At 49.6% G+C, this 26,811-nt stretch overlaps 1 protein-coding gene across 4 annotated transcripts in view; it reads left to right on the forward strand.

Moving 5' to 3' along the window:
• The first annotated feature begins 223 nt into the window (after window positions 1-223).
• GRAMD1B (GRAM domain containing 1B) overlaps window positions 224-26,811 on the forward strand; it is a 172,304-nt gene continuing 145,716 nt past the window's right edge. Inside the window, exons 1-3 of one of the 4 annotated variants that reach the window (XM_030331120.1) lie at window positions 224-1,251; window positions 1,535-1,602; window positions 4,413-5,319. In XM_030331120.1, coding sequence (XP_030186980.1) covers window positions 878-1,251; window positions 1,535-1,602; window positions 4,413-4,537 — 567 coding nt within the window. In that variant the 5' untranslated portion in view covers window positions 224-877 and the 3' untranslated portion in view covers window positions 4,538-5,319. Of the gene's footprint in view, window positions 1,252-1,534; window positions 1,603-4,412; window positions 5,320-25,572; window positions 25,968-26,811 lie in introns of those variants that run through there. The other 3 variants (XM_030331121.1, XM_030331116.1, XM_030331117.1) reach the window with 3 other exon arrangements.

Here is a 26,811-nt window from a genome sequence, read left to right on the forward strand (position 1 = left end):
TCCAGCGGAAAAGCCCCCTCCTTTTCCCTCAACCCTATGTCTTGGGTGGCCATGGAGAGTGAGGACTGAATTCCCGGATTCCTCCGTTCCCCTTTTCCCCTCCCCCCCCTTCCCCCAAAGAAAAAGCTGGGCGTTAGACTGATGAGAGTTGCCCGGCCAATCATTGCTTTGAGAAAGTTTGGTTTGTGATCCTGTTTCATTAGGCTGATTGGAGCAGCCTTTACTCGGAGGTAGAGTCCCTCCCCAAGGGATTCCGGGTACAGTTACCCTAGCCGTCGCTGGCTGTGCATGCCCTTTCTGGACAGAAATGACCTCCCCTCCCCTCCCCTCCCTCCTAGTCCCCCTTCGCCCCCCCTCCTCCTTTTTTGTTTTTATCTAGTGTCTCGCTTCCTCTCTCTCTCTCTCTCTCTCTCTCTCTCCCTCTCTCCCCTTCTCCCTCCTGCTCTCCGCCTCCCTGCAGCGCCACGCCGGCTCCCCAGCCCGGTCGGCCGATCGCGAGCCGCTGAGAGTTTGCCGAGCCGCCCCTCTGGGGCCCCGCGCCGCCGAGTCCCGCTAAGGCGAAGACGCAAGCAGGCCGGGGAGAGCGCGGAAGAAAAACAAGCGGGCGCGCCGCGGGAGCCCCAGGAGGGCGGCCGGGTGGCGGCGGAGGGCGGACGGGGCGGGCCGGCGCCGACGGCCGGGGGAGCGCGCACGGGAAAGTTCGGCCCCGGCGGCCGCGCGCCTGCCTCGCGGCGCTCCGGGAGAGGAACTTGCCCTCCGCGCGGCTCGAGCGGCGAGCGTTTCCCACCCGGGAGCCGGCCGAGCGCGCCGCGGCCGGGGGTGGGCGGCGAGGCGGCTGGCGGAGGGCGCCGAGCGAGCGCGGACGCCGCGGGCCCCCATGCCAGCGGCCAACATGCTGGAGAACCTGCAGCCGCCCGCCCTGCAGGTGCCCGAGCCGCAGGGCGCGCCCGAGGGCAGCCCGCTCTGGTCCAGCTCGTCGACCCCCACGCTCCGCCGCCGGCGCTTCAAGATGCGCCGCATGAAGAACGTGCAGGAGCAGAGCCTGGAGGCCGGGCTGGCCCGGGACCTGCCCGGCGTCTTGGCCCCCGGCAAGGAGTTCCTGCAGCTGCCGTCCATCGAGATCACGCCCTCCAGCGACGAGGACACCCCGTGGTCCAACTGCTCCACACCCAGCGCTTCCCCGCGCCGAAAGCGCTTCCTCCTCCGCAAGTGGCTCAGGGTGAGGGAGAGGAAGGAGTGCAGTGAAAGCAGGTACGTCCCTGCGGCTCCCCCTGCCTGCCACCCTCGCCCCTCCTCCTCCCCTTCCCCGGGGCGTCCGGGGCCGAAGCCTCGCGGAGGCGCGTGGGGGGTGGGGGGGACTCGCCAGAGTGGGCCCCGGGCACTGCTGCGCCCCTTTCGGGGGGTTGGTGGTCCTTCGCCTTCCACGCGTGTCGCCCCCCTCCCCCAGCCGGGGCTGGGGGCCTGCGACTTTTCTCCTGTGTCCCACATCTACTTGGGGCTTCCAGCCGCATTCCATCTCATTCCATCCGCATAGCAAAATGAATAAAACCCGTGGCAGCCAACATCTGTTGAGCCCTTACCATGTGCATGCAGGTCGTTATGGTAAGCACCGTGTATCGCCAAGCTGAATCCTCACAAAAACTCTGAGTTAGGTCCTACTCTTATTCCCGTTTCACACATGGACGTAGCAGAAGGTGAGAGAGGTTAAGTGGTGCCTCCACTTACACTTGTGTTTCTGAACTCCGTTTCCATTTTTATTACTTTATTTTGGCCACACCAGCTTTGCGTGGCCTGGCCCACAAGGGTAGAGGACGAGCAGGCGGATTCCTGTTGAGTGAGATGCATTTCCCACTGCAGACAGTCTTCGGGGGTCTAGAGCTGCTCTCCAGCACTCTGGTTTGGACTAGCTACTTCTTGCCTGGGTTAGTGTGGCATCCCAGTAGTGGGACAGGTTCCCCTTTTCTAGCACTGGGTGTGGAAGACCATAGGGCTGCTGGATACAGCCTTGGCTAGGAGGTGTGTTGGAGCCCAGGCCATTGCCTGGTGGAGCGTGTGCGAGGGGAGCATGTCCTCACTGGCTCATTGATACCGTGGACTGTACTCACGTTTAGACTCTAGGGCCCTGTCTCTCTCTCTTTTTTAGTGTTTTATTTTGAGAGAGAGACAGCATGAGCAGGGGAGGCGCAGAGAGGGAGAGAATCCCAAGCACAGATGCTTTCAGCACAGAGCCAGAAGTGGGGCTCGATCCCACCGACGGTGAGATGGTGAGATTGTGACCTAAGCCAAAATCAAGAGCTGGCGGCTTTGAGAGCCCCAAGTGCCCTGTTTGTGCCCTTGTGTGGGGCAGCTGAAGAATTGGCCACCTTCCCCAGGACTTCTCCTCCTGGCTTAGTCAATTTCATTCACCTCAGTAAGGATTTATTGAATGTTCTGAGCTCAGTCTGGTACCAACTGATGTTGATGGGGTCCTGGAGGGGGGAGGAAGGGCTGAGTAGAAAGAGGGGATGTGGACTTTGAGAAGGAGGATGGGTAGAAACTTGGATCAGCAATTAAGACCTAGGCATTTCTCTCCTGTTGAGATGGAACCATTGGAAGACAAAGATTTATGGAAGGGAGAGTCTCAAACTGTTGTGGAAAGTACGAGGTCAGGGATATGAGATCAGGAAAGGGGAACAGTATGGACAAAGGCGAAAGAAGCAAGGTGGGGGCACCAGGCTGGCTCATTTGGAAGAATCTGTTGTTCTTTTTTTTTGTTTTGTAATCTATATTTTAGAGAGAGATTGAGAGACAGAGTGCAAGAAGGGGAGGGGCAGAGAGGGGGGAGGCACAGAATCTGAAGCAGGCTCCAGGCTCTTGAGTTGTCAGCACAGAGCCTGATGCGAGGCTTGAACTCAAGAACCTCAAGATCATGATCTGAGCCGAAGTTGGACACTCAACCAACTGAGACACCCAGGTGGCCCTCTCTCTCTCTCTCTCTCTTTTTTTTTTAAGTCTTATATATTTATCTTGAGAGAGAGCATGCATGGGGGAGGGTCAAAGAGAGAGGGAGAGAGAACCCTAAGCAGGCTCTGCCCTGCCAGCACCAGCAGGGAGCCCTAAGCGGGCTTGAACCCATGAACCATGAGATCATGACCTGAGCCTAAGTCAGTTTAACTTACTGGGCCACCCAGGTGCCCGGTTATCCTTTCAGTATGTAGAGTTTTGTCCCGGAGCTTTTTGTGGACCTGACCAGAACAATTCTGTCTGGTACCTCATCCTACTGACTTTTCCATAGAGTAGAGGGAAGAGGGGCAAACTTTATGGGAACTAATCTTTTTTTTTTTTTTTAATATATTTATATTTTTTAACATTTATTTATTTTTGAGACAGAGAGAGACAGAGCATGAATGGGGGAGGGTCAGAGAGAGAGGGAGACACAGAATCCGAAACAGGCTCCAGGCTCTGAGCTGTCAGCACAGAGCCCGATGTGGGGCTCGAACTCACAGACCACGTGATCATGACCTGAGCCGAAGTCGGATGCTCAACCGACTGAGCCACCCAGGCGCCCCCCCTTTTTTTTTTTTTAAATTTTTTTTTTTTTAACGTTTTATTTATTTTTGAGACAGAGAGAGACAGAGCATGAACGGGGGAGGGGCAGAGAGAGAGGGAGACACAGAATCGGAAGCAGGCTCCAGGCTCCGAGCCATCAGCCCAGAGCCCGACGCGGGGCTCGAACTCGCGGACCGCGAGATCGTGACCTGGCTGAAGTCGGACGCTTAACCGACTGCGCCACCCAGGCGCCCCATTCCCCCCTTTTTTTTTTTTTAAAGTAATCTCTGTGCCCAATGTAGGGCTTGAGTTCATGACCCCAACTCGTGATCAAGAGCCCAGTGAATGAATGCTCTACCCACTGAGTCAGCCAGGAGCTAATCTTGAATGAAAATAGTTCATCACCTTTTGTCAGCTTTTTCCCCTCGAATGTGAGAGACCCTAATAGAGACCCTGTTTTGACCTTGGGATTTTGCCACGTATATGGAGGACAAAATATGGGAGAAAGAGTCTTGCGTTGCTGGCCAGGGTGAGGATGGGGGTGGGTGGTTAAAATTAAGGAAGGCTTTCTTGGTTTTGAGAGTTGTCTAAGGATGCGGTGTTATCTTCCATACTTTAAAAAAAAAATTTTTTTTTTTTAATGTTTTATTTATTTTTGAGACGGAGAGACAGAGCATGAACGGGGGAGGGTCAGAGAGAGGGAGACACAGACTCTGAAACAGGCTCCAGGCTCTGAGCTGTCAGCACAGAGCCCGACGCGGGGCTCGAACTCACGGACTGCGAGATCATGACCTGAGCCGAAGTCGGCCGCCCAACCGACTGAGCCACCCAGGTGCCCCAGTCTTCCATACTTTTAAAAATCAGTAAGGATTTCCACCTTCTAGGTGTAGAGGAAGGCAGATCTTTTAAACGATGGCTTGATGGATTAGAAGAAGATGTGTATATGTGTAGAAAAAGACAGACTCCGGATTCAAACTCACATTGGTGTCACTCCAGTCTCTACTCTTAGCCACTATTACACTGCCTCCTGTTGGCATCTCTGGATCTTGGCAAAGACAAAAACCCCATCACGTGTAGGCCTTAGAAGCGGAAGGCTTCTTGGAGAGAAAAGAAGCATTCGAGTGAATAGGTGCTTGGAGATGCCCAGCAGGATTCCCTGAGAAGGAGTTGGCATTTGGAAACAGTAGAGCAGAGAGACTATTGGACGCGAAGTCAGGAGACTTCAGTTTACATGTAAGTTCTGTAATGTAGTAAGTGTGGGACCTTGGACACCCCACTTCATTCACCTCTGTGTGTCTCACCTTCTCCATCCACGGAAGGGGGCATGTGTCTCAGGAGTAATACACGTGGAAACGTTTTCCGAACGCCTGGGCGAAGGGTTATTGTCCGTATTCAGTGAGGATCTCCCATGGAGCGGATGTATGCTTGAAAGTGTGAGCTTAGGGACTCAAGTGTCCTGGAGCAGCACCTGGGACTCCTCACACATTATGGGATTTGGAAACGATGGTTGGAAAATTACTCTGCCCTCCCTGGCCTGGCTTAGGGGGGATTAGCATACCGGGCCCAGCGTGGTATCCTTTCTTTCCACCTTCTACCTCGGAATCTCCCTCTGCACAGTAGAGAAAAGCACCTTTCAAAGGCCTGTGATGGCATCTGCTGCGGTGGAAGGCAGCGGGGCTGTGGATTTTAACTGCGCAAAGTCGAACATAGAGATCAGGAGAGCTGTTTTTTTCTCCTTTAACCCTAGGAAGAAAGAAGTGGAGAAATTGGTAAAGTTAGCGTGGAAAAGCACCTTGGAGGACAGTACTGAAATAACCCGCGTCCAGTTTTGTCTGGTTCCCCTTTGTATCTTTGCCGTCTAGCACCGCACTTGGCCTTTTATGGTGACCCATGCATGTTCGTTGATGAATAAATTAAAAATGAGTGAATGAATGATTCTTTCTGTCTCTGCTGTTTGGAATGGAATTATCTTTATTCATGAGTCAGGGAGAGTTTCCTGGAGGGGATGACTTCAGAGCTGAGGTTTTTTTTCCTGTGACAGCTTTATTGAGATGTAATTTACATACCATACCATTCACTCATTTATAAAGTATACGTTTCGGTGGTTTTTAGCATATTCATACATAGGCACCACAGTCCATTTTAGAACATTTTCGTGACCCCAGAAAGAAACCCGTACCCTATACGTACCACCCTCAGTCCTCCTATTCCTCATCCCCCCAGCCCCAGGCGGCCACACATCTGCTTACTGTGGAGAGCAGTTTTGAATGGGAACCAGATGCTTGTTGGTGAGAGCAGTTTGGGGGTGTTGACAGCAGGAATGGACGGCCAAGAGAGTGGTCTCGATGAGGGATGTGGAAAATGAAGTGGTGAACTGATGGGCTGGCAGACTTGCTTTATGCGGAAGAGTTTGAATTTCAGTTTATCAGTCAGTCAACAAACACGTACTGAGATCCCATGGACATTGTGCTTTATGTACAAAGAAGATTCATCTCCGTGGGAGACGCTGTAGGTTCTGGAACCAGGGAGAGGTGTGCAGAGTGGTATTTGAGGCAACTAATTCTTGCTACTCGGGGGGTGGGGGGGGACCCAGTGGGGAGGTAGAGGCCGAGCCTTGCACTGTTTTTCCAGTGATCTGACTGGAAATGGTCTTAGCTACCACCATTGAAGGGAAGATGGCATTTTTTTTTTTTTTTTTTTTTTTTGCTGGCCATGTCCCCTTCTGGGCTCCCTGAAAAATGTAGTCCGAAGTTGATGGGGCAAGCTCTTCGAATTAGCGCCTGCACGTCTCCCTAAACACCCTGGCCATAGCTGGTTGTAGAGATTGTTCATAATTCTCGGACCTGCTGGATTACCGTAAAAGTAAGAAATTAGAGCCACATCTGGCAGAATGGCATCCTGTCCTCCTTTTCTGGAGGGACAAGGGGCAAATGAGCAGGTGTGGATGGCTGACTGTAGGCTGTCTTTCCAGGGGACACAGAAGCATTTTTCTGCTGCTCTCTCCCCAGGGTGCCCTCAGTCATTATTTGTGCCGCCACTTTCCTTCGGCTGGCTGGCCGGCCGGCGGCCGGCCGTTCTGTCCCCTGCTTAGAGACCTTAGGGTCCGCACCCTGCTTAGAGACCTTTCAACTTAGAGCCTCGGGGTTTCTGCTGTGCTACACATGTGACCTCAAGTGGTACCTCTCACTGATTCTGCCTGGCCTGGTAGGCCCGGTTGTCCCTCTGGTGGTGCCAGCCTAGCCGGTGTGTGGGTTGGCAGGTAATGGTGTCATTGGTATATTTATCTTGATTCTTCAGCCCTTTCCTCTGAGCTTTGGAGAGAGTCTTGCTTCCGGTTTCAGCCCCATTTCCAGGGGAGCGGGTTGATGTGTGCATCCAAACCCCTGTGCACGCCCTGCCGTGTATGAGAAGCCCAGGGAGTGTGGGAGAGGGAAATTGCGTTCTTTCCTTAACACAAGACAATAAACACAAATGCAGAGGAGACCTGTGCTTTGTTAGCAGATTAAGTAAGGAATCAGTGCCGGATATAAACCAGTGAAAACCTCTACCAGACCCATAAATCCTTGGGGGCGGGGACTGTGTCTTAACTTTGTGCCAGGTTTCCTGCTAAGCGTCTTAAATGCAAAATCACAATTAATCCTCGCAAGAAAGCCCCCAGGTGGGTTTTACGGCCGAGGAGCCTGAAGTTCAGAGACTAACTTGCTCCAGGCCTAACAGAAGCAAGGGTGAGATTTGAACCATGTTCTCCTGATTCTAGAGCCTGAGTTCTTCACAGCTGCGCCGTACCGTGTCTCCAGGGCCTGGACATCGTTGGCTCTGGAGTGTTTGAGGAAGCAAACACATGGTGGGGGGGAGAGTATAAAAGAAGGGAGGAGTGAGGTCAGGAGGATGGGACGACCTCTGAGGAGAATGCTGTAGCGTTCGTGGGCAAGCGCCGCCGCGGGCGAGGCCCGTGCTGACCGGCGCGGCAAACCGGTCCGTCTTCCGGATTCGAACCATTTGTGGAAACAGAGGTGGAGCACCACGGACTGCTTCACACCGGCCAAGGCCCTCTGTGGGAGTTGGCATTTTAAGAGTTTCCATGGCGGTTACGTGCTCAGGGGGCCCGCGTGATGTGTCAGGCAGGAGACAGAGGTGATCTTGGGGCAGATGAGCAGGTGAGGATTTGGCCCTGTGTGGTTAGTTTCTCTCGAGTACTCTCTATCCAACCAGTTGCTAGGTTGGTCACTGCTAATTGCTTCTAGGGTAACGCTGTTTTCCATTAAGGCGTCCGGATGGCTAAGCTGCCAGGGGGGAATTTCCTTCCTGACCTCCGTGTGCGAGCCTCTGGGCCCTGGAGCAGGTGTTCAGATACCGAACCAAGCTGGCCTGAGAGCCCGACGTGGTTGCCGGGTTGCAGGGCGTACAAGAGCTTGCTACAGCCTGAGGGCTCTTTCTGGAGCTTTTGCCCTCTTGGGATTCTCTCCTCTGTAGCCCACGTTGGTGTGGTGATGCGCCAGGGGGCTGCCGTACCTGGTGCGAAGGAAGATACAGCTTTTGGGGTATCTCGTGGGGGGTAAAGGGATGGTCTGTGAGTTCTGGCGCTGTGACTCCGGGGCCTGCGGAATCTTCCTCCTCTCCGAGGAGATGGCAGAGCTTCCATCCAGGGGTGCAAGAACTGAAAATCAAACGTGGGCCTTCAGATGGGAGAAGGGGGGAGGCAGGGTGGAGACGCTTCGTGCTGCAGCAAAGAGCCGTGAGGCAGTGGCTGGCCACCCCCTGTGGCACCGGCAACAGCCGCGGTCCCCTTCTAAAAAGAGTCCCGGTGTCAAATACTCCCCTCTGTTTTCCAGACACCACGTGTCTGGATTTCCAATTCAGATAATACAGTCCAGAATCATCCGCGCGACGTGGCTGTGCCTCAGCTAATCAGGTCAGCGGTGGAAGACGAGAGGGATGAAGAAATCCGTGGCCTTTCCGTCGGAGCCCCGATACATTTTGTTGGTTCGATGGCATAAAGGCCTTCTTTCTGCATCCTTTGTACATACTTTGTTGAGGCTCTGGTTGCTCAACCCTGCTTTTTATCTCATCTAGATAAAGAAATACGGTGGTAGGCACATCATGGTGGCAGATCTGGGTTATGGGCAGGAACTCAGGCCTCTGACCTCAAGTCTGGGCCAGTTTCTAAACCTATCACTTCTCTGGGGCTTCTTCATTCTTTGAAAGATCTCCTTATGTCAGCATATCTCTGAAGTGATGCCTGGCCCCAGCCTCGTGCCTCTCACCTACTCAGTCTGACCACAGAGGTTTTTAGTCTTTGCTGCTTCTTGGTTAGCAGATTGAGTCAGGAAATGAGGGGGCTGAGTGAGGGAACGAAAAACAAACAGCGACCCACTTGGTTTTTTTCCCCTTTCTTCTTACAACTATGGAAAAAGGATTTCCTTTGGGGCCCAGGGAGGGAAAGGGGAACATGGTAACCCTGGCGTTATTTGGCCCAACAATTAGGACAATACAGAAAGACAATGGCGGGTGGTTAGTTTAGCGGCACGTTTGTGAGTCTCTCCAAGGGGTCTTCCAGCTTGTCTTAAAAGAAAATTTTACATCATAAAGGTCAGTGCATATTGTGTGGGTAATAAAATAGCTAGCCAATGTAAAAATTTGGGGTACTAGGCAAGAGGAAAATACAGCTCATTCTACTGTGCTAACCCAACCGTAGGTAACATATTTCGTGTATTATCACTCACTATTTTTTCTCCTTCAGGTTTCCTTTTTTTTTTTTAATTTTTTAATGTTTAACTGTTTTTGAGAGAGAGAGAGAGTACATGTGAGTGGAGGAGGGGCAGACAGAGAGGGAGACAGAATCTGAAGCAGGCTCCAGGCTCTGAGCTGTCAGCGGGGCTCGAAATCACAAACTGCGAGATCATGACCTGAGCCAAAGTCGGACACCTAACCAGCTGAACCACCCAGGCGCCCCTCAGGTTTCCTTTTTAAGTGATAGACTTTTCTTTTTCACTCGCTCTTCTGTATCTTGTCCCTATAGAAGGTACAGTCGAACGTAAGTCGGTAGGTTGAGGACACGTATGTCTGTGAAATAAGGGGGGAAAAAAAGAATTTCTACAGTACTGTTTCTGGAGGAGCCATCAGGATGAGACGCTTCTCCAAAGTGGGGGGTGAGAGCCCGCTCATCAGAGATGCCACTCAGCCTTGTCCTCATGTTTTCCATAACCAAGCTTGTGTGTTAGTGCCAGTCTGACCCCGCAGAGCCATCCGCCTTGGTCTGGCAAGCGTTTGTTTTCTAGCTGGGTCATTACACTCCGGAGTTCTTCCTGACCTTTTGTTTCCTTCTCAGGAATGACAGTAATAAAGGTTACGCTGTACAGGGCGGAGCTTCTCCAGGGAACAGTTTGCCCTTCGCGTGGGTGACAACATGTGTTTACTCTTCCTTTGTCCATAACGAACCACATCTTCCTGATATGTGAAGATCTCAGAGAAAGACAGAAAGAGAGAGAGAGAGAGAGACCTCAGAAAAGAAGATTGTACCACTTTTCTTGGTTCCTTCTTTCTAAGTTTCAAGGCCCACTACTGAGAAAGTTCTTCCTGAGATCTAACTGTGAAATCCTCTCTAGTACAGTTCAAACTCATTTTCTCTAGTTTTGTCCTCAGTGAAGACGAGAGCCTGACTGGTCATCATCCTTTGAGAATATTCCTTCAGAGACTTATTCTTAGTGGTAACTTGCGCTGTGGCTTGTAGATTCTGAGGGAAGCCCTAGGTTTGTGCTGATGATTCCTTGGACCTCATGGCTGCTGGTGGGCCCCGCAGACTTGTGGGAGGAATTGACAGCCACTCGTGTTAGAAGACCAGGGTAGAAAGTGGCCCGCCCATTCAGGAAGTATCTAGTGACACTGAAAGATTCCTCTCCCTCAAGTCCTTCTCCATGCTCCGATTGGTTCCTTAAATGCCTCTATCAGTTGGCACGCTTTTTGTTTGTAGTTAGAGAGAGTAGGCTGAGAAATCAGATAACTCAGGAGACCTAATTCTCACAGTCCAAACGTTTATGGAACACTTATAGGGAATCAGGTGCTGTGCTAGGTGTTTGGGATACAGGGGACGACACAAATGGCCCTTCCATTGAGAAGCTCACAGGCTGCTCTCTTTGAAGACAGCAACGTGAAAAAGATAATTTCAGTAGATTATGGAATTCAGACTACAGCATAAAATATATATATGTGTGCATGTATATATACACACATATATATACGTATATATATGCGTGTATATATGTGTGTATGTATGTGTACATATATGTATGTATACGTGTGTGTATGTATATGTATATATGTGTATATATACGTATATGTATGTATGTATACGTGTATGTGTATATGTGTACATGCATGTATATACACATGTGTGTGCATATATACACATATGTATGTGTGTATGTATGTGTGTGTGTATATATATGTATATGTGTGTGTGTGTGTGTGTGTGTGTGTATATATATATATATATATGTATATATATATAGGTCTGAGGAAAAAGTCTGCTGGGAGGGAGAGGAGAGGAGGATCCTGGGACCTAGATTGCACCACTGTGCTGCCTGACTTCTGTCATACTCGGCTGACACCTGTTAGTACCTGCAGTTCTTCTGCACCTCTCCTAGAGAATCTAGTCTTCACGGTGGGGATTTGTGTGGTCATTTCACCTTTGAACAAATAGAACTTTGAACTTCATGGCCAAGGCCATGAAGCTGGTCAGTGGCAGAGATGGCTCTGGAGTATACAGGGTGTACTTGTGCACATGGACTGAGCCACTAAATGTTCAGCCCACCGTGTGTCTGGGGAGCCCATTTTGCGCGGGATGGAACCCTATCTTTATCAGCGAACGCAGGAAGCACCGGCAGGCCTTGTCTGTTTTTCCTAGGATGACCGCCCTGGCCCCAGTCCAGGGGACCGTCCTCGGCAGCATGGGGTGTTGGCCATGGTTCCGCTCCTTTTCTCGCTGTGTGGTCCTGTGCTGGTTACTCAGTCAGTCTGGGTCTCAGTGTCTTTCTCATCTGTAAAATGGAAAATACACATTTCTCCTTCGTCTTGTACGACTGTTTAAGTTGATGAGGCTGAAGACACGCTAACGTGATTACTAGTAAAAGTGAGAGTTTTTCCAATGGTCTGGGAGGCCTCTGAGTTTGCTCCTCTGGTTAGCGTAAGCTGGAACGGTGGTTTGTTACTTCTTTTATTAACTGTGAGACGTTGCTTTTCGGATCTACTGATAGGTGCCGTGCCGAAAATGAAGTTTTACAACTTGTGGGCTGCTCTTGTCTGTCTGTCTCTTTGGTGTCCCATGTGCTTAGACTTCTGACTCCAGGCTTCTTATTTCTCCCTCTCCCTTTCCCTTCTCCCTCCCTCTTCTCTTCCTCCTCCTCCTACATCTACACACTATCCTTGGGCTGTTTTCTCCACTCTGGGCTTAACTATTTCTATGTGATGATGACTCGCACACTATCTCAGACCTCTTCTTTTTCTTGAGCCCCAGGCTCATACCTCCAAATGACTGATGGACATTCCATGGAGGTGTTCTTCAGAACTCAGCTGTTGGTTGTACTCGAACTGGCCCTCTTTCCCCCCCAGCCCGTTTCCTCTCCCTTGGTCCCTTGCATTGGGGATTGGTATGGGTCAGCTTCCCGAGGCTTCGGTACCCTGGGAGAGAGTGCTCTTCAAGTCTGTCTTCCCGATTCCACCACCGTTGCTCCTTCCCAGGCCACCGTCTTCACGTGTCCTAACTGGTCCTTAAATATGTTCTGCCAGGGTCCTCCTCCCTGGCCTCTCTACTGGCAGAGAAGCCCTGTCCTTTAATTCAGTAGCCGGACTGGTCTTCGTGACCTCACTTCTGCCCCCCTCCTGCTTCCTTCGCTGAGGCTACTCCCAGGACCTGCCTCCAGCTGAGTGACCTCCCCGCGCCTCGAGTGGGATGCTTTCTCGTATTTCCAGTTCTCCCCAGACACTGTTCCTTCAGCTGGAAATCCCCTCCTGTGGCTCTGACCCACCTTGCCAGCCTGCCCTTCTTCTCCTTTGGGTCTTTCCTCCAGGAAGTATTTCCAGACTCTGGTGTTTCTTGCACGTTCCTGGTTTGTGATGATGTTCCTAAATTGTGATTCTCTGGTCACGTTGCATCCTTTACTGGATCATAAGCAGTGAGGGCAGAGTTGGTTTTATTCAGTGTTTGTTTTAGTCAGTGCCTGCTGAGCTCTTTGCATGGAACATCGCAGGAGCTCAGTAAATAGGTATTTAGGGAACAAGCAAATAATCAAATGGATGAAGGACTGTACAGAAATTTGATTTTCACGGAATTCTAGCATAAATCATTTCACAAAGCAAGGAGTCGTCTTGAAGCTGAATAATTGCCCCCTCATATGCCATTTTTTGACAGTGTGGATTCTTACATAATGGCTTGTTTGCTTTAAGCCTGTTGGTTTCCTTCGTGCATTTCTTCCTCTGTGCGTGTGTCTTCCATCAGACTGTAGGTGCCCAGAGACCAGAGACTGCCATCCTTCTAAGGGTGGTTTCTGTTTAGGGAGTCCAGTTTGGCATATTTAGATGAAGAGTAGTTGACTTTTCCCCAAATGAGGCTCCAGGATGCAAGAACACATTGGAAGCAACATTTTGGCTGATGGTCGACCCGGGGCCCAGGTACGGTCTGCAAATAGGAGTAACCCTTTTCCCGCCAAACACCTGTGACAGCTTTGAAGGATGTTTTGATTTGGGGGGAGCTCTGGTTGCCATGGTAACAGTACTTTTCCAGGCCTTCTGATTCCAGGTCAGGGCAACCGTTGTTCCTCTTGCAGGAGAGAAGGATTTGGGAATACATATATCCTTCCTTTTCGCCCCCCTCCCCACAATTAATCCAACAGATACTCATCAACCACATGTTACACTCCAGGTGCTATTCTAGACACCAGAAACTGCAGTGAACAAAATCGTTTCTGCCCTTACAGTAGAGCTTGGATTCTAGAGAGGGTAGAGAGACAACGAACAGATTAACAATGCAACATTCATCCCTGTTTATTTGAAAGCAGGTTGCTTAGGGGGACCTGGGTGGCTCAGTCAGTTAAGTGTCCGACTTTGGCTCAGGCTACGATCTCACGGGTTGTGGGTTCGAGCCCCGCATCGGGCTCTGTACTGAGCGAGCAGAGCCTGCTTTAGATCCTCTGTTTCCTTCTCTCTCTGCCCCTCCGCCTCTGCTCTGTCTCTCTCTTTCACAAATAAACATTAAAAAAATTTTAAAAACAAATTCCTTCGGCACATCACCGCAAGAGAATTAAATTGTCTGTTTTCTAAAACTGAGAAATCGGGAACTGTGAAAGTAATGTCTTCCACCCAGCTCCGAAGAGGGTGGGGTGCCGCATGGGGGTGCCGCTGCGGGGCCGAGCGTGGGAGCTGACTCCCCCCATCCCCACCACTGACAGCAGGGCTTCATTTATTTGGGTGTAGGCATTTTGGAATGCAGATGCATTGGCTGCTCCGACGTTTTCCAAGACCTGGGAGCCGGTGGTCTCAAGCAGGTTCTGTCTCTGCAGCTGTCGGCAGCCAGGGTGGTGGTTCTGGTGTTTTCGCATTGACTCTTAGTGGAAGCCAGGAGCCCAAGGGCCACCAGGAGACGGGGGAGAGAGGGGACACCGTCACTTGCCACTGGAGCTTGCAGTCAGAGCAGCCGAGCACAGCGCCCTCGTGGACACAAGGGAAGATCATGCTGGCGAACGCAGTTTATCATAAGCTCTCAATTTGGGCAGCACTTTCTCCTTTTCGGAGTGGTTTACCAGGCCGTGGGCTCCAGGAAGGCAGCACAGCGTGCAATTATTCTCTGCGTTTGCCCCAGCACGTACCGTAGTGCCTGGCACAGCCCCCAGTCACGTGCTTAGGGCACGGGGATCCCCATTGCTTCAGTTGCTCCTGCATCCTATGGGGCAGCTGTAATGACTGTGTCCACTCGGTCCCCCTAAGGAAATGGAAACTCTGAACGTGCCCGCGTCCATACAGCTAAGTAATGATGGAATCCTGGCTCAGAAGGAGGTCGTCATGTCGCTTTTCTCTATACAATACGATACATGTACATATCTGAACGTTCCACTGAGTTTTATATATGTGTGCCGACAATGTGGGTAATTAAAATCCACAGGAAATGGAGAACAGGGACCAAACATAAGCTGCTGTTTCAGCACACCTCTGTTTTGTTAAAGCAGCAGCTCCTGTGAAAAGCTGTGGTTGGGGGCGCCTGGGTGGCTCAGTCTGTTGAGCGTCCGTCTTCGGCTCAGCTTGTGATCTCGCGGTCTGTGAGTTCGAGCCCCGCCTTGGGCTCTGTGCTGACAGCTCCGAGCCTGGAGCCTGCTTTGGATTCTGTGTCTGCCTCTCTCCTGTTTCCCTGTTTGTGCTTGCTCTGTCTCTCAAAAATAAATAAACATTAAAAAAAAAACAACTCTGGCTGGATTTGCACCTCCTCCGCAGGACGCATGAAACATTCAGGCTGCCACGGTGAGGAACATCTGAATTCCGCATACCCTTATAGGCCAGCTGCTATGTGCTGGCCACTGAGCTTCGGCTGGCCTCTGCTCTTTAAGGATTTCATCTAGCTTATTAATTGCCCATGCATTCGTTTGTTCAGTTATTTGTTTTTTGTTGTTTTGGGGTGGTGGGGGGAGAATAAGGGCGGAGGGGTAGAGAGAGGGGGACAGAAGATCGGTAGCGGGCCCTGCGCTGACAGCAGCAAGCCCGACACGGGGCTCCAACTCCAGAACAGTGAGATAATGACCTGAGCCGAAGTCGGATGCTTAACCGACTGAGCCACCCGGGTGTCCCTCAGCTATAAGTTTTTATTGAGCATCTATTAGGTGGTCGACGTAACTCATACAAACAAGTGTAAAATCTCGAAATGTGGCAGGCGTATCCAAGGAGAGGGCAGCAGTAGCTGTTGCCTTTGGTTATCATGGTAACTGGCCAGATGTTACTGTGAAGGACATCAGCTGTCGGGTTAGATCCATCCACCTCAGGGAGACTTAGAGACTTGGCCTGCCCTGTTCTAGATGGAGTCTAGGGTAAACCCAGCTGGAGCTGATGATGGAGCATCCGTAGTCACAGGTGGCTACTGATGGTGAATTTGAGAAAAGGACTGGGGACAGCTGATTAATAGAATGTGTTTCTACCTCTTCCAAGGCTGTTCACTTTTGCAAAATACTGTCGATACTGTCCAGGCTGACAGTGTTCGTCCCTCACCAGTGTGGATGACTTCCCAGCGGCTGTGTTTCCCTTTTACTCCAGTAGCAATTTCCATCCTGCTTCCGCAGAGTAAAATTCCAGCCCGGGGCAAGTTTTCTGCCCTCACCCTGCTTTGCATCACTAATTTCCTGCTACATAAGGAGGGCATTATGATAACACCTACCTTGTAGGTTGGTTTGAAGATGAAATAATGAAGGTAAGGCATCCCTTAAAGCGCCTGGTTGCACAGTGGGTGCTCACTTTCTGATGACTTCTTTTTACTTCTCATCCCTTTAAACTGAAGGGCAAGAAGTGTTTGCATATTGGTGTCATTTTCATATTGGTGCCAAGCTTATCTGATCTGAAGGGCAGGCCCTGGGGCTTGTGGTTGTTTCTCATTGTGGCTCCTTTGCTGAGTCATTTGGGGTTGGCAGACCTGGAAAAACATAGTGGTCCAGAGGGTGGTTAGGGCTGCGTGTGATTAGCTAAGGCGCAGCGTGTATTGTCTCAGTGTTTGCTGGTGGACTTCTGGAACCCGATTCCCCATCTCACGGGAGAGGGCGGGGGGCGGGGGGTGAGGGGACAAGGAACCAGCTGAGGGGATGTTGCGCCTGTCTTGCCTGGTGCTGAATTTCCCGTGATATGGCTTCATGAATCTTTGATTTCAGCTTAATCAGTATAGCCACCAGGCCCCGTGGAGAACTGTAAACGAATGGATTGTCTTCTGAGTTTGAAATGAGTGACATCCTTTGATATGAGGTGTAATTAGGAGAGAAGATGCTTTTGGTGCTAGGGGGAAGATGCAGAGTGAGAACTTTTAGAAAAATGAGAAGATCTTATAAAAAAGAGCCAAGGTAAGATTTAAAGACGGTCTTTGAGATCTGAGGCATTTGTGAGATTACGATTGGTTTCTTTGCACGCTCTGCAGTGTTTATTCCGTCATCTGTGAGACCGTATTTGTGAGAGCAGGTACATCTAATTCTTGTATTTTGAGAATAGTTTTACTTGTTATATCTGAATATTTTATGAGCACTTGGTCCTATATTGGTAAGAGGATTGTGATATGTTATATCCCCATCGATATCAACGACGAATATTGTTTCGAATATGTACCGTGTTAACAGCTATATATAAATTTTAGGAGAATAAGAAAGCAAACGTTTAAGTCTGTTTTGTCACAGAAGATGGAGATCTAGAATGAAAGGGAAAATATTTGATGAAACTATAATCTACGTTTCCATTATGACGAGGTAGAGATTCATTAGGATGAATTACAATCAAAACAGAATTCACTAGGATCTTCTTCTGAATTCCCCTTCCAAATTAAAAACACTCCAAATTAAAAATACCCGAAAGACCCTTCTGATTATATGCATTCACATTCAATCAGCCGTTTGTTCTGTGAACACTGTGTGAGCAGTGGCCACACTAGTCAGTCTGTACAACCCGGTTGGTCACATCTTAGGCTCTGTGGTGATCTTCATGAACACGAGTCCAAACTCTGACACTTTCTTATCAGTGTGACTTTGACATACTTACTTCTTTATTTTTGCTTTCTTGAGACTCCTCACTTCCCCCTTTTATTAGCTTTGTAACACCTTTGGAAAAGTATAGGGTTTTTTATTTTTTTATTTTATTATTATTATTATTTTTTGGTCTCTGTTGATGGATCGGTCTCATCTCTGCATCCCTCCGGCGTAACCACAAGGACGTGAGGTTGGTTCTTAACAGCAGGGGCCCTGCCTACTCCCATGTCACCAGTGGTTAGAACAGCACAGGTATCTGGTAATCACTCCCCAACAGCACATGACATTGTACATTTTGTGGAACGAACAGCTATTCATAGTTAACCCTTCTTATGAGCGGTAGCACCGAAGGGCTGAGAAAAAAAAAAAAGGAAGATACTTTCTCTACACGCTCCGGGGGTTTACATTCCTGTACCTGGTGTCGTGGGCAGAACTCTGCTCTAAGAGTAGGCCAGCTTGAGTTTTATCTTCTGTTTTTTTCGCCGTGCCATTAAATGCCTCTGTGGCTTTTTACGTGTCTCTTAACTTCTTTGGCCTTCAGTTTCCTGGTCTGGAAGGGGAAAAAATTAGACTAGATCATCTCTTAGGCCCCTTTCTGTGTAAGGGTTGGTCCATGATCTTATGACAAGAATCACAGATTATGATAAAATGATAAGCTGGAAACAATCGCAGTAAAAAGAAGCAGGAATCAAAAAGAGTGTGCAGGAAGTGAGCCAGGAAGTCACGTGTGCCTCTGTGCCCGTGAATTGCCTTTCCGGGGATCTAAACCGCACTTGTTCTCAGGTTGTTCTTCTCTCTCTCCTCCCCGCTGCCCGGCCAGTGCCACCTCACCCGCCTGGTTCAGCCCACACAACTCCCTTCTCCGCCAGTCACTTAGCTTGCAAACTGATTTTCCTGGAGGATTTCCTTCATTAAAACCTTACTGAGCTTTGAGGCCGGAGGGGCCCTTGTGATGGTCTAGCACGCTCCGTTCATCTTACGGAGAAGCATAAGCCGAGCGAGAGGTTCAGAACGGCGACGCGACGCTCCTTCCTCTGTGTCCCGCCTGGTCGGTGACAGAGCAAGAGCTGGGCCCGGGGTTCTGAGCCCAGCTCCAGGGGCTGTTGTTCTACTGGACCTGTGCTCTGTTTTCCCTGGTTTTATTTCTCACTCTTGGGAGCGTGACTTCGTGCACGACTCCAAGCTGAGTGTTTACGGATGCCACGTGGAACCTGATGGTGGTGCCCTGAAATCTTCCCATAACCTGCCTCAGCAGCCTCCTGCTCGCACTCCAGGTATGAGGTCCTCGGAAGACTCGCCGTAGACTTCTCTTACCATTAGGCGAGGAAGGTGGGAGTGATGAATGAGTCAGGCATTTATTACTTGCTTCGCGTGTGTTTTGCCCCATGCCCGAGTGGTGGGGAATACCAGAGGAGAAGGGAGAAGTGCCTTCAGGTGTGGGCAGGCAGAGGCAGCAGGACATTCTAGACGGAGCAGGCTCCACGGAGGAATTGGTATTTAAGACAAAGTATGGGGGCCCCTGGGTGGCTCAGTCGGTCGGACAGCCGACTTCAGCCGAGGTCATGATCTCCCAGTCTGTGAGTTCGAGCCCCGCGTCGGGCTCTGTGCTGACAGCTCAGAGCCTGGAGCCTGCTTCGGATTCTGTGTCTCCCTCTTTCTCTGCTCCTCCCCTGCTCGTGCTCTGTCTCTCAAAAATAAATAAACATTAACACGTTTTTTTAAATAAATAAAATTTCAGCTCAAATGCTTCCTCCTCTGTGAAGCTCACTCTGGAGTCCCCTGGATCCCCAGGTGTTCTTTCTCTGCGTGTAGGTAGTGTGCTTAGTATAGAAACCTTTCCATCCCACCCTCCACAAAGAGGTTAGCTAATTGTATGTAATCCCATAACTCCATGAAATGTCTCTCTCTTCATTAGAGAGTAAACTCTTTAAGGACAGAATGTACTTTTTTTCTCTTTGATCTTTGTGTTCTCTCAAGTGGAGCCTGTACCATAGTAGGTGCTTCAGAAATGCTTGTTGAATGAGAGATGTGATTTCAGTAAGTACTATTAAAATGAAGCCAAGGGTAGGGGTGCCTGGGTGGCTCAGTTGGTTGAACGTTCAACTCTTGATTTCGGCTCAGGTCATGATCTCATGGTTCATGTGTTTGAGCCCCACGTCAGGCTCTGCACTGACAAGAAAAAGTCTGCTTGGGATTCTGTCCCTCTCTCTCTCTGCCCCTCCCCCACTTGTTTTATCTCTCTCTCTCTCTCTCAAAAGAAAATAGCCTTAAAAAATAGAACAATCAGAATGGAGTTGGAATAAAAAAGAATGTTATTTTCCTCAAATGCTAACTTTTAAGTGAGATAATATTTGAAAAATGCTTATTTTAGGCATTCGGTACATGTCAGTTTCCCCTTTCTCTATGATACAGACTTTTGGTGATTCATACTTACCTTTACACTTTAAGCTTCATTCCTAACCGCACATTAAGATTCTTGAGAATATGGGCTAGTTCTTATGCTTTGCTTCTGCTGCTTTCTGGCACAGTACTTGGCCCAGCCAAAGCTTGATTTCTCATCTTTTCTCTGTTTGCAGGTTGCCATTCAAAGTGTTCTTTGAATGAGTCTTGAGTGAATCATCTACTTTATGGATTATCAAAATCTCTTTTGCACTCTCCTCCGTGTGGGTGGATACCAGAGTTGAACTTGAAGAGAGTAAATTAGATATAGGGCAGGAGTGCCGATTGGGGGGGGGGGGCGGTGTGTGTGATTCATTAACATTCTCGAGACAAAAATAAGTGATCTGTGGATTATTCAACTTCTGTTTTCTTTTGTTCCGTATTCTAAATTAATCCAGTATCTGTTGCCTTCTTGCTAACGAAAAGTGCCCATGGGTGTATACCTTATGGGAAAGTTGTCAGAGTTCTTGGCACAGAAGATACAGTGTTCCAGCCCGTGTGGAAAACGGCACTGAGGAAACCGATCAGGCTGTTACACACAGAGGTCCTGACTCCAGGTTCTGGTCAGTGCTGTTTCTTCCCCAGGCCCCTTCGGGGCTCTTTGTTGAGTTGCTAAATGACCACCCAAGTTCTTGGTTAGGACTGTTTGTCTTTCTTCTAACTGGAAAAAACCGAGATAATGGTTTTACCCTAAACCAGTTTTTTTCCTGAGGCTAAGGACAAATGAAGTTGGAGGAGGGATGGGGATTGGCGTGGGGAAGGGGCGGGGGAGACAGGGAAGCTGAAGGACTCTTTCTGGAAGAGTCTGCAGGTTGTCTGATAGCTTCATGGGGCCCTCCATGGCATCTGGCAGTTTGTGATAGAGTTTCTGCATAAGTGCTTCCCCCATCCCCATGTGTCCTTTGCCCTTTAGGACGCCAGAAGTCCCCGTCTTTCCGGATGCATCAACCTCTCCTCTCCTGTGGCTTCCTGGGGCAGGACACCGGCTTTCTGTATCTTCCCTACTTCTGTTACCTTCGGCACTCCTACGCTTTCAGCTTAAGGGGTTTGACTTTTGTTCACTAGAGGGAAACAGGTGGTGACAAAATTAGCTACCAGTTGGGAAGCTGCAGTCCTGAAACATCTTGAAAACATATTTATTCTTAATTGGGTTTGGTCTTTAAAGAAGTAAAATAGACACCTGCCACTTTTCCTTGGGCTTCTAAAACGCTCTCGTGGGAGGTTGCCAGTGGTTTCTGGGGAATCAGGGGCCCGGAGCTATTCCCGCTTGGTTCCTGAATCAGGCTCCTTCTGCTTCAGCCGGTGGTAGAACCAAGTTGGCACGGCCACCGGGATGGCTTCCTAAAATTATCTCTGTGAAGGGGCCCTCAGGGCACCAGCGTCCCTGCTCTGCGGCCGGCCCACCCCTCCCCTCTCGAGTCCTGCCCTCACCCTTACATGGGATGGTGCTGGCCTCTCTGTCCCGAGAGGCTTCCTGTTGGGCTCCAGGCCAGCCTTTCACAGGCCTCCGTACAAACGTCCCCAGGCCTGGCTCCAGCTCGAGGAAGTCCTTCTCTGCCCGTGGACACGTTGCTCTGTCTTATTTGGCCTCCCTGTGGCCTTTTCACCAGCTGGTTGTTGAGACAGCTTTGCTCTTCGGCAGGAGTTGTTTTCCTCAGGTGTGTTCAGAGACTTGTTTATTTCCGTGGTTTCACTTGTGGCCTTGCGACCTCATGGCAGGTGCCATTATCTGGCAGACTGTCCCATTTCACATCGGTGCTTGTTGCCGTTTTTTTTTTTAGTTGCAGTATAGTTGACACACGATGTACACGTGGTCCCATGTGTGCAGCTTAGTGTACGTAACTCCATACATTATACTATCCTCTTGTCACTTTTCGTCTCAGGAGTTTTGCTGCACTGGACTTTCCAGATGTCTGTGCTTTCTGGCCAAGGGCTGCCTCCTGCAGAGCAGAGACGGTTGACAATTTCAGCAGAATGAACACCCGAGCTCCTCCCAGATCCCCCTTCCGGCCCCCCAGTTTAGATCTCCCTGGATCTCGTCACTGAGGTCATTCCTGCCACCCACCCCTTACCAATTTAAGTGAGTGCCATGGCCAGCCAGCATTGTCGTGTACTTCAGATGATAGAACAAAGAATTCTCGGGCAGAACACCTCTACGGAAATCCTTTTTCCTTAGCTTACCAGTGGTTTGCCCTTTGACATGTCATGTACTCCTGGAAACCCTTCTTTCCTTCATTTTTCTTTCTTTCTTTCTTTTTAAATTTTTTTGTTTATTTATTTTGGAGAGAGAGTGTGTGCACAAGCAGGGGAGGGGCAGAGAGAGTGAGAGAGAGGTTGGGGGGGCGGGGGTGGCGGTGATCCAAAGCGGCCTCCGTGCTGACAGCAGCGAGCCTGATGCAGGGCTCAAACTCCACAACATGCAAGATCATGACCTGAGCCGAAGTCAGGTGCTTAACCGACTGAGCCACCCAGGGGCCCCTTCATCTTTCAAATGGGGATCCAAGTGTATGTATTCTTACCTACTTTATGAGGTTGGAAAGATCAGATGGAAGAATGTACGTGGAAGCCCTTTGTAGACTGGAAAGCACTGTTTAAATGTGGAGCTTTACTGTTAATATTAAACACAACATACTAGAACGCTGTATCTTGGATACACTGAAAAAAGCAGACAGTATTTGCCCCAAAGGAGATTTTTTTCTCAGGCAGCCAACAGGTCATCCCCAAGGCATGGGCAGTGCAGTGCTAACTTGCTCAGGCTTGAATTTGTCATAGCTCTCTCTGTGCCTCAACGGGGGTAGAGCTCTGGGTCCAGTAGGGGGAAAAAAAAAAAAAAAAAGAATTAGGCCCTCAATATGTCAGAGGGAAGAGGAGGCCGGGCTTCTGTGTGATACGGCGCTCAGTTGGCTGAGGTAGAAGATACAGTTATTGAGGCGTGAGGGCTGTGGGATCATACAGAAGAGATTTAAAGCAGAAGGGAGGGCGCCTGGGTGGCTCAGTCCGTTAAGCGTCCGACTTCGGCTCAGGTCATGATCTCGTGGTTTGTGAGTTCGAGCCCCGCGCCGGGCTCTGTGCTGACAGCTGGGAGCCTGGAGCCTGCCTCGGATTCTGTGCCTTCATCTCTCTCTGCCCCTCGCCCGCTCACGCTCTGTGTGTCTCTCTCTCTCTCTCAAAAACAAACGTTAAAAAAAATAATAAAGCAGAGGGGACCATATGAACAAAGTTTAGAGGAAGGAATATGCACGGTTTATTTGGGGAACACAAGTGATTCTATGTTAGCAGAACATTAGGGGCTGAGGCAGAACTGTAGGGGAAGTTGAGAAGTTGGGAAGAGGAAACTGGTTTCATGTCAGAAGGCCTGTGTGAGAAGCAAAGAACCTTGGATGTATTGCAAAGCATTAGAGGAAAGCTTCAAAGGAGTTTAACCTGGGAAGAGGCACGTTGATACCTGTTTTAGAAGATAACAGACGGTGGTCTGGGCGTATTCGTATGCTGGGGCTGGCTTACATCAGCCAGTTGTGCACACTGATCCCCAACTGTGATATTAGCTTGACATTGACCACGCTGTGAACAGAAGTGGCAAATGATGCAAATCAGTTCCCTCTTTCCCTGAAGCTGGTTGTTAAACACTTACCAGCTCAGTCAAGGGGCCATTTCAATGGGGTCTGGACGTCAGTCGTTTGTACACAAGGGACGTGTGTTCCAAATCCTTCAGGGCCCAGCCCAGAATCCTCTGAATCAGAATCCAGGGAAAGTGATGGGTGGGAACCTATCTTTTAAAAAGTTGCTAGGTGATTCTTATGTAGTCAGTCTGGTACTGGTCTTTGGTTCAGGGCTGGGACAGTAGGGAAAGGGAGGAGGGATGGATATAAAAGATGTGTCAGGTAGGAGCAACAGAACTCAGTGGCCAGTTAGAGGTAGGGAGTGGAGTTTCCTTGTTTGGACAACTCAGTGGATGGATGGAGATGGATGGATGGTGAGCTAAGGAAGGCAGGTAAGAGTTACCTGGTGGTAGGAGGCGCCTGGTGGCATAGATGGTCAAGCATCTGACTCTTGATTTTGGCTCAGGTCATGATCTCACAGTTCGTGGCTTCAAGCCCCGCATCAGGCTCTGTGCTGACGGCGTGGATCCTGCATGGGATTTTCTCTCTCCTTCTCTCTCTGCCCCTCTCCCCTGCTCCAGTGTGCTCTCTTCTCTCTCTTTCTCTTAAAATAAATAAATAATCTTAAAAAGAAAGAAAAAAAAAGAGTTACTCGGTGGGAGGAGTGAGAGGGGGGGAAGAGAGCCTGGGGTGGTTTTGGATATGCTGAGAATTCTCTAGGGAGGCAGGATCTTCGTGATGTCTTACATGCATTTGGATTCAGGGAACCTGGTGCTTGGTAGAACAGTCAGGTTTGGGACAACATGTGGGTTGTTGAAGGTATGGATCTGAAGGGCATTGTTGGGGGGAGAATGTGTAGAGAAGAGAAGGGGATGGTGGGCAGGACTCCAGCAACAACTTTTCAGAGAGTGGTAGAAGAGAAGCCAAGAGGTCCAGCAAACAGCAGTTTGCTTATTACTGAAGTCGGTGGTTCCATGGAGGGAGGAGTTCCTTCTTTCCAGCATTTCCAAAAGTCTAATAGAAGCCGCATATGCTTTTTTTTTTTTTAAGTTTATGTATTTATTTTGAAAGTAGAGAGAAAGAGGCAGAGAGAGAATCCCAAGCAGGCCCTGTGCTGTCAGCACAGAGCTGGTCGAGGGGCTCAAACTCACGGACCGTGAGATCATGACCTGAGCCCAAAGCAAGAGTCAGACGTTTAACCAACTCAGCCACCCAGGTGCCCCTGCGTTTTTTTGTAATAAGAGTGACCAAAGAGCGTTTGAACTGTGGTGTGAGGCATGTTATTAGATGCTGACCTGAAGTTTTGAATGGTGGTTATGTATCTTTGATTAAAAACACACACACAAATTAAGTAGGAGGCAAATAGTGTTTGGTCACATATCAGAAAGATATCTTTTAAAATATCATAATGGGGGGCGGTGCCTGGATGGCTTAGTCGGTTAAGTGGCCAATTTTTGCCAGCATGATCTCCTGGTTTGTGAGTTCGAGCCTGGCATCGGGCTCTGGGCTGACAGTTCAGAGCCTGGAGCCTGCTTCAGATTCTGTGCCTCCCTCTCTCTGCCCCTCCCATGCTCGCACTCTGTCTTTCTCTCTCAAAAATAAATATTAAAAAAATAAAAAATAAATAAAACAAAATATCATAGTTGGGGATATGGTTTAAAGGTTCTTGGTGTGGGGCTCTCTGTGAGTCCTGGGACTGTCTCTGGACTCGCCCCTGTGAGAGGAAATTGGTAGAGAAAGGACTTGAACTTCTTGTTTTGAATAGTTTAGATGAAGGAACCAGGATCAAGATGATTGTCAAACATAAAGTTTTGCAGGGGGTGGGGGCGTGGGGGAGATGCCTGGCTAGCTCAGTTGGTAGGGCATGCGACTCCTGACTTTAGGGGCATGAGTTCGAGCCCCACGCTGGGTGTAGAGATTATTCAGAAAATAAAAATGAAATGTTTTGGGGTTATCTGTGGACAGAATGATTCTGGCTGGCATTGGCTTTGAGAAATCTACGCATCTTCCTACCACTTAGTCCAGAACGCTCTGGATTAAGAAGCAAAGGATGTCTTGGGGCGCCTGGGTGGCTCAGTCGGTTGAGCACCGGCTTCAGCTCACGTCACGATCTCACAGTCCGTGAGTTCGAGCCCCGCGTCGGGCTCTGTGCTGACAGCTCAGAGCCTGGAGCCTGTTTTGGATTCTGTGTCTCCCTCTCTCTCTGACCCTCCCCCATTCATACTCTGTCTCTCTCTGTCTCAAAAATAAATAAACGTTAAAAAAAAAAAAAAGTAAAGGATGTCTTAAAGGCTGGGAGGGGCACTGGGAGCTAGCTGAGAGGGTGGGGAGGCTGGCCAATGAGACGCCACTGCCTAGGGTCTCGACAACTTGTCAGAGACTTCAAGTTCTGGGAAGCATCTTGGTTGGTCACAGTTATCACTGATTAAAGGTTTACCACTAAGTGACCTGGTTAATGCCTCTGTGCTGTCTTACGAGGGCTTAAGATTTCACAGTGAAGGGGAAGTAGTGGTCAAGGCCAAGGAAGCTACCAGGGCGTGGGAACCAGAGAAGAGTGGTACGTTCCTTAAGAGTGCTTGAAGAGAGAGTTTAAGCGGACACGAGTTCGCTTGCCCCCTTTCTTCAGAAGCCATTTGAGGAATATAATGGGGTAAGTATAGTTCTTTTAATTGTGTGCGGGGAAGGGCCTAGAATTTCACCGTAGGTCAGGGAACCTTTACGCTTTGGGAAAAATATCTCAGAACAGGGCATAAGAGAACATGATGATTTTTTTTTCCCCTCCTCATCTGACGCTTAAGTATCTGTATACCTGAGAGCCAAGGATTGGTGACATTTGAAACTCCTAGACAATTCAGAAAGAAAGAAACAAAAAAGTTGTAGCCTTGGGCTTCAAAATCTTTTTCTATTAACTTTTTCCCTCTGGTGTCTAATTGGAGAAGCACATTCTTTCCTACCTCCCCTCCGGTGGAGGCTCTGTCAGGCATGAAGCCAGTCATCAAAAGTTGGAGCATACCTTTGGCAGGGGGGTGGGGCAGAGGGGGGTGGGGCACAGGAGGGCAGGCCTTAGGAAGGTTTTCTTTTTTTTTTTTTAATTTTTTAACGTTTTTTTATTTTTAATTTTGAGACAGAGAGAGACAGAGCATGAATGGGGGAGGGTCAGAGTGAGAGAGAGAGACACATAATCTGAAACAGGCTCCAGGCTCTGAGCTGTCAGCACAGAGCCCGATGCGGGGCTCGAACTCACAACTGGAACTCACGGACCAGACCGCGAGATCATGACCTGAGCTGAAGTCGGACGTTTAACCGACTGAGCCACCCAGACGTCCCAAGGAAGGTTTTCTTCTTTTTCTTTTTAAAATTTTTTTTTAACGTTTTTATTTATTTTTGAGACAGAGAGAGACAGAGCATGAACAGGGGAGGGGCAGAGAGAGAGGGAGACACAGAATATGAAACAGGCTCCAGGCTCCGAGCTGTCAGCACAGAGCCCGACGTGG

The sequence above is a fragment of the Lynx canadensis genome, chromosome D1, assembly GCF_007474595.2.
Source record: "Lynx canadensis isolate LIC74 chromosome D1, mLynCan4.pri.v2, whole genome shotgun sequence".
In the NCBI taxonomy this organism is placed as follows: Eukaryota; Metazoa; Chordata; class Mammalia; order Carnivora; family Felidae; genus Lynx; species Lynx canadensis.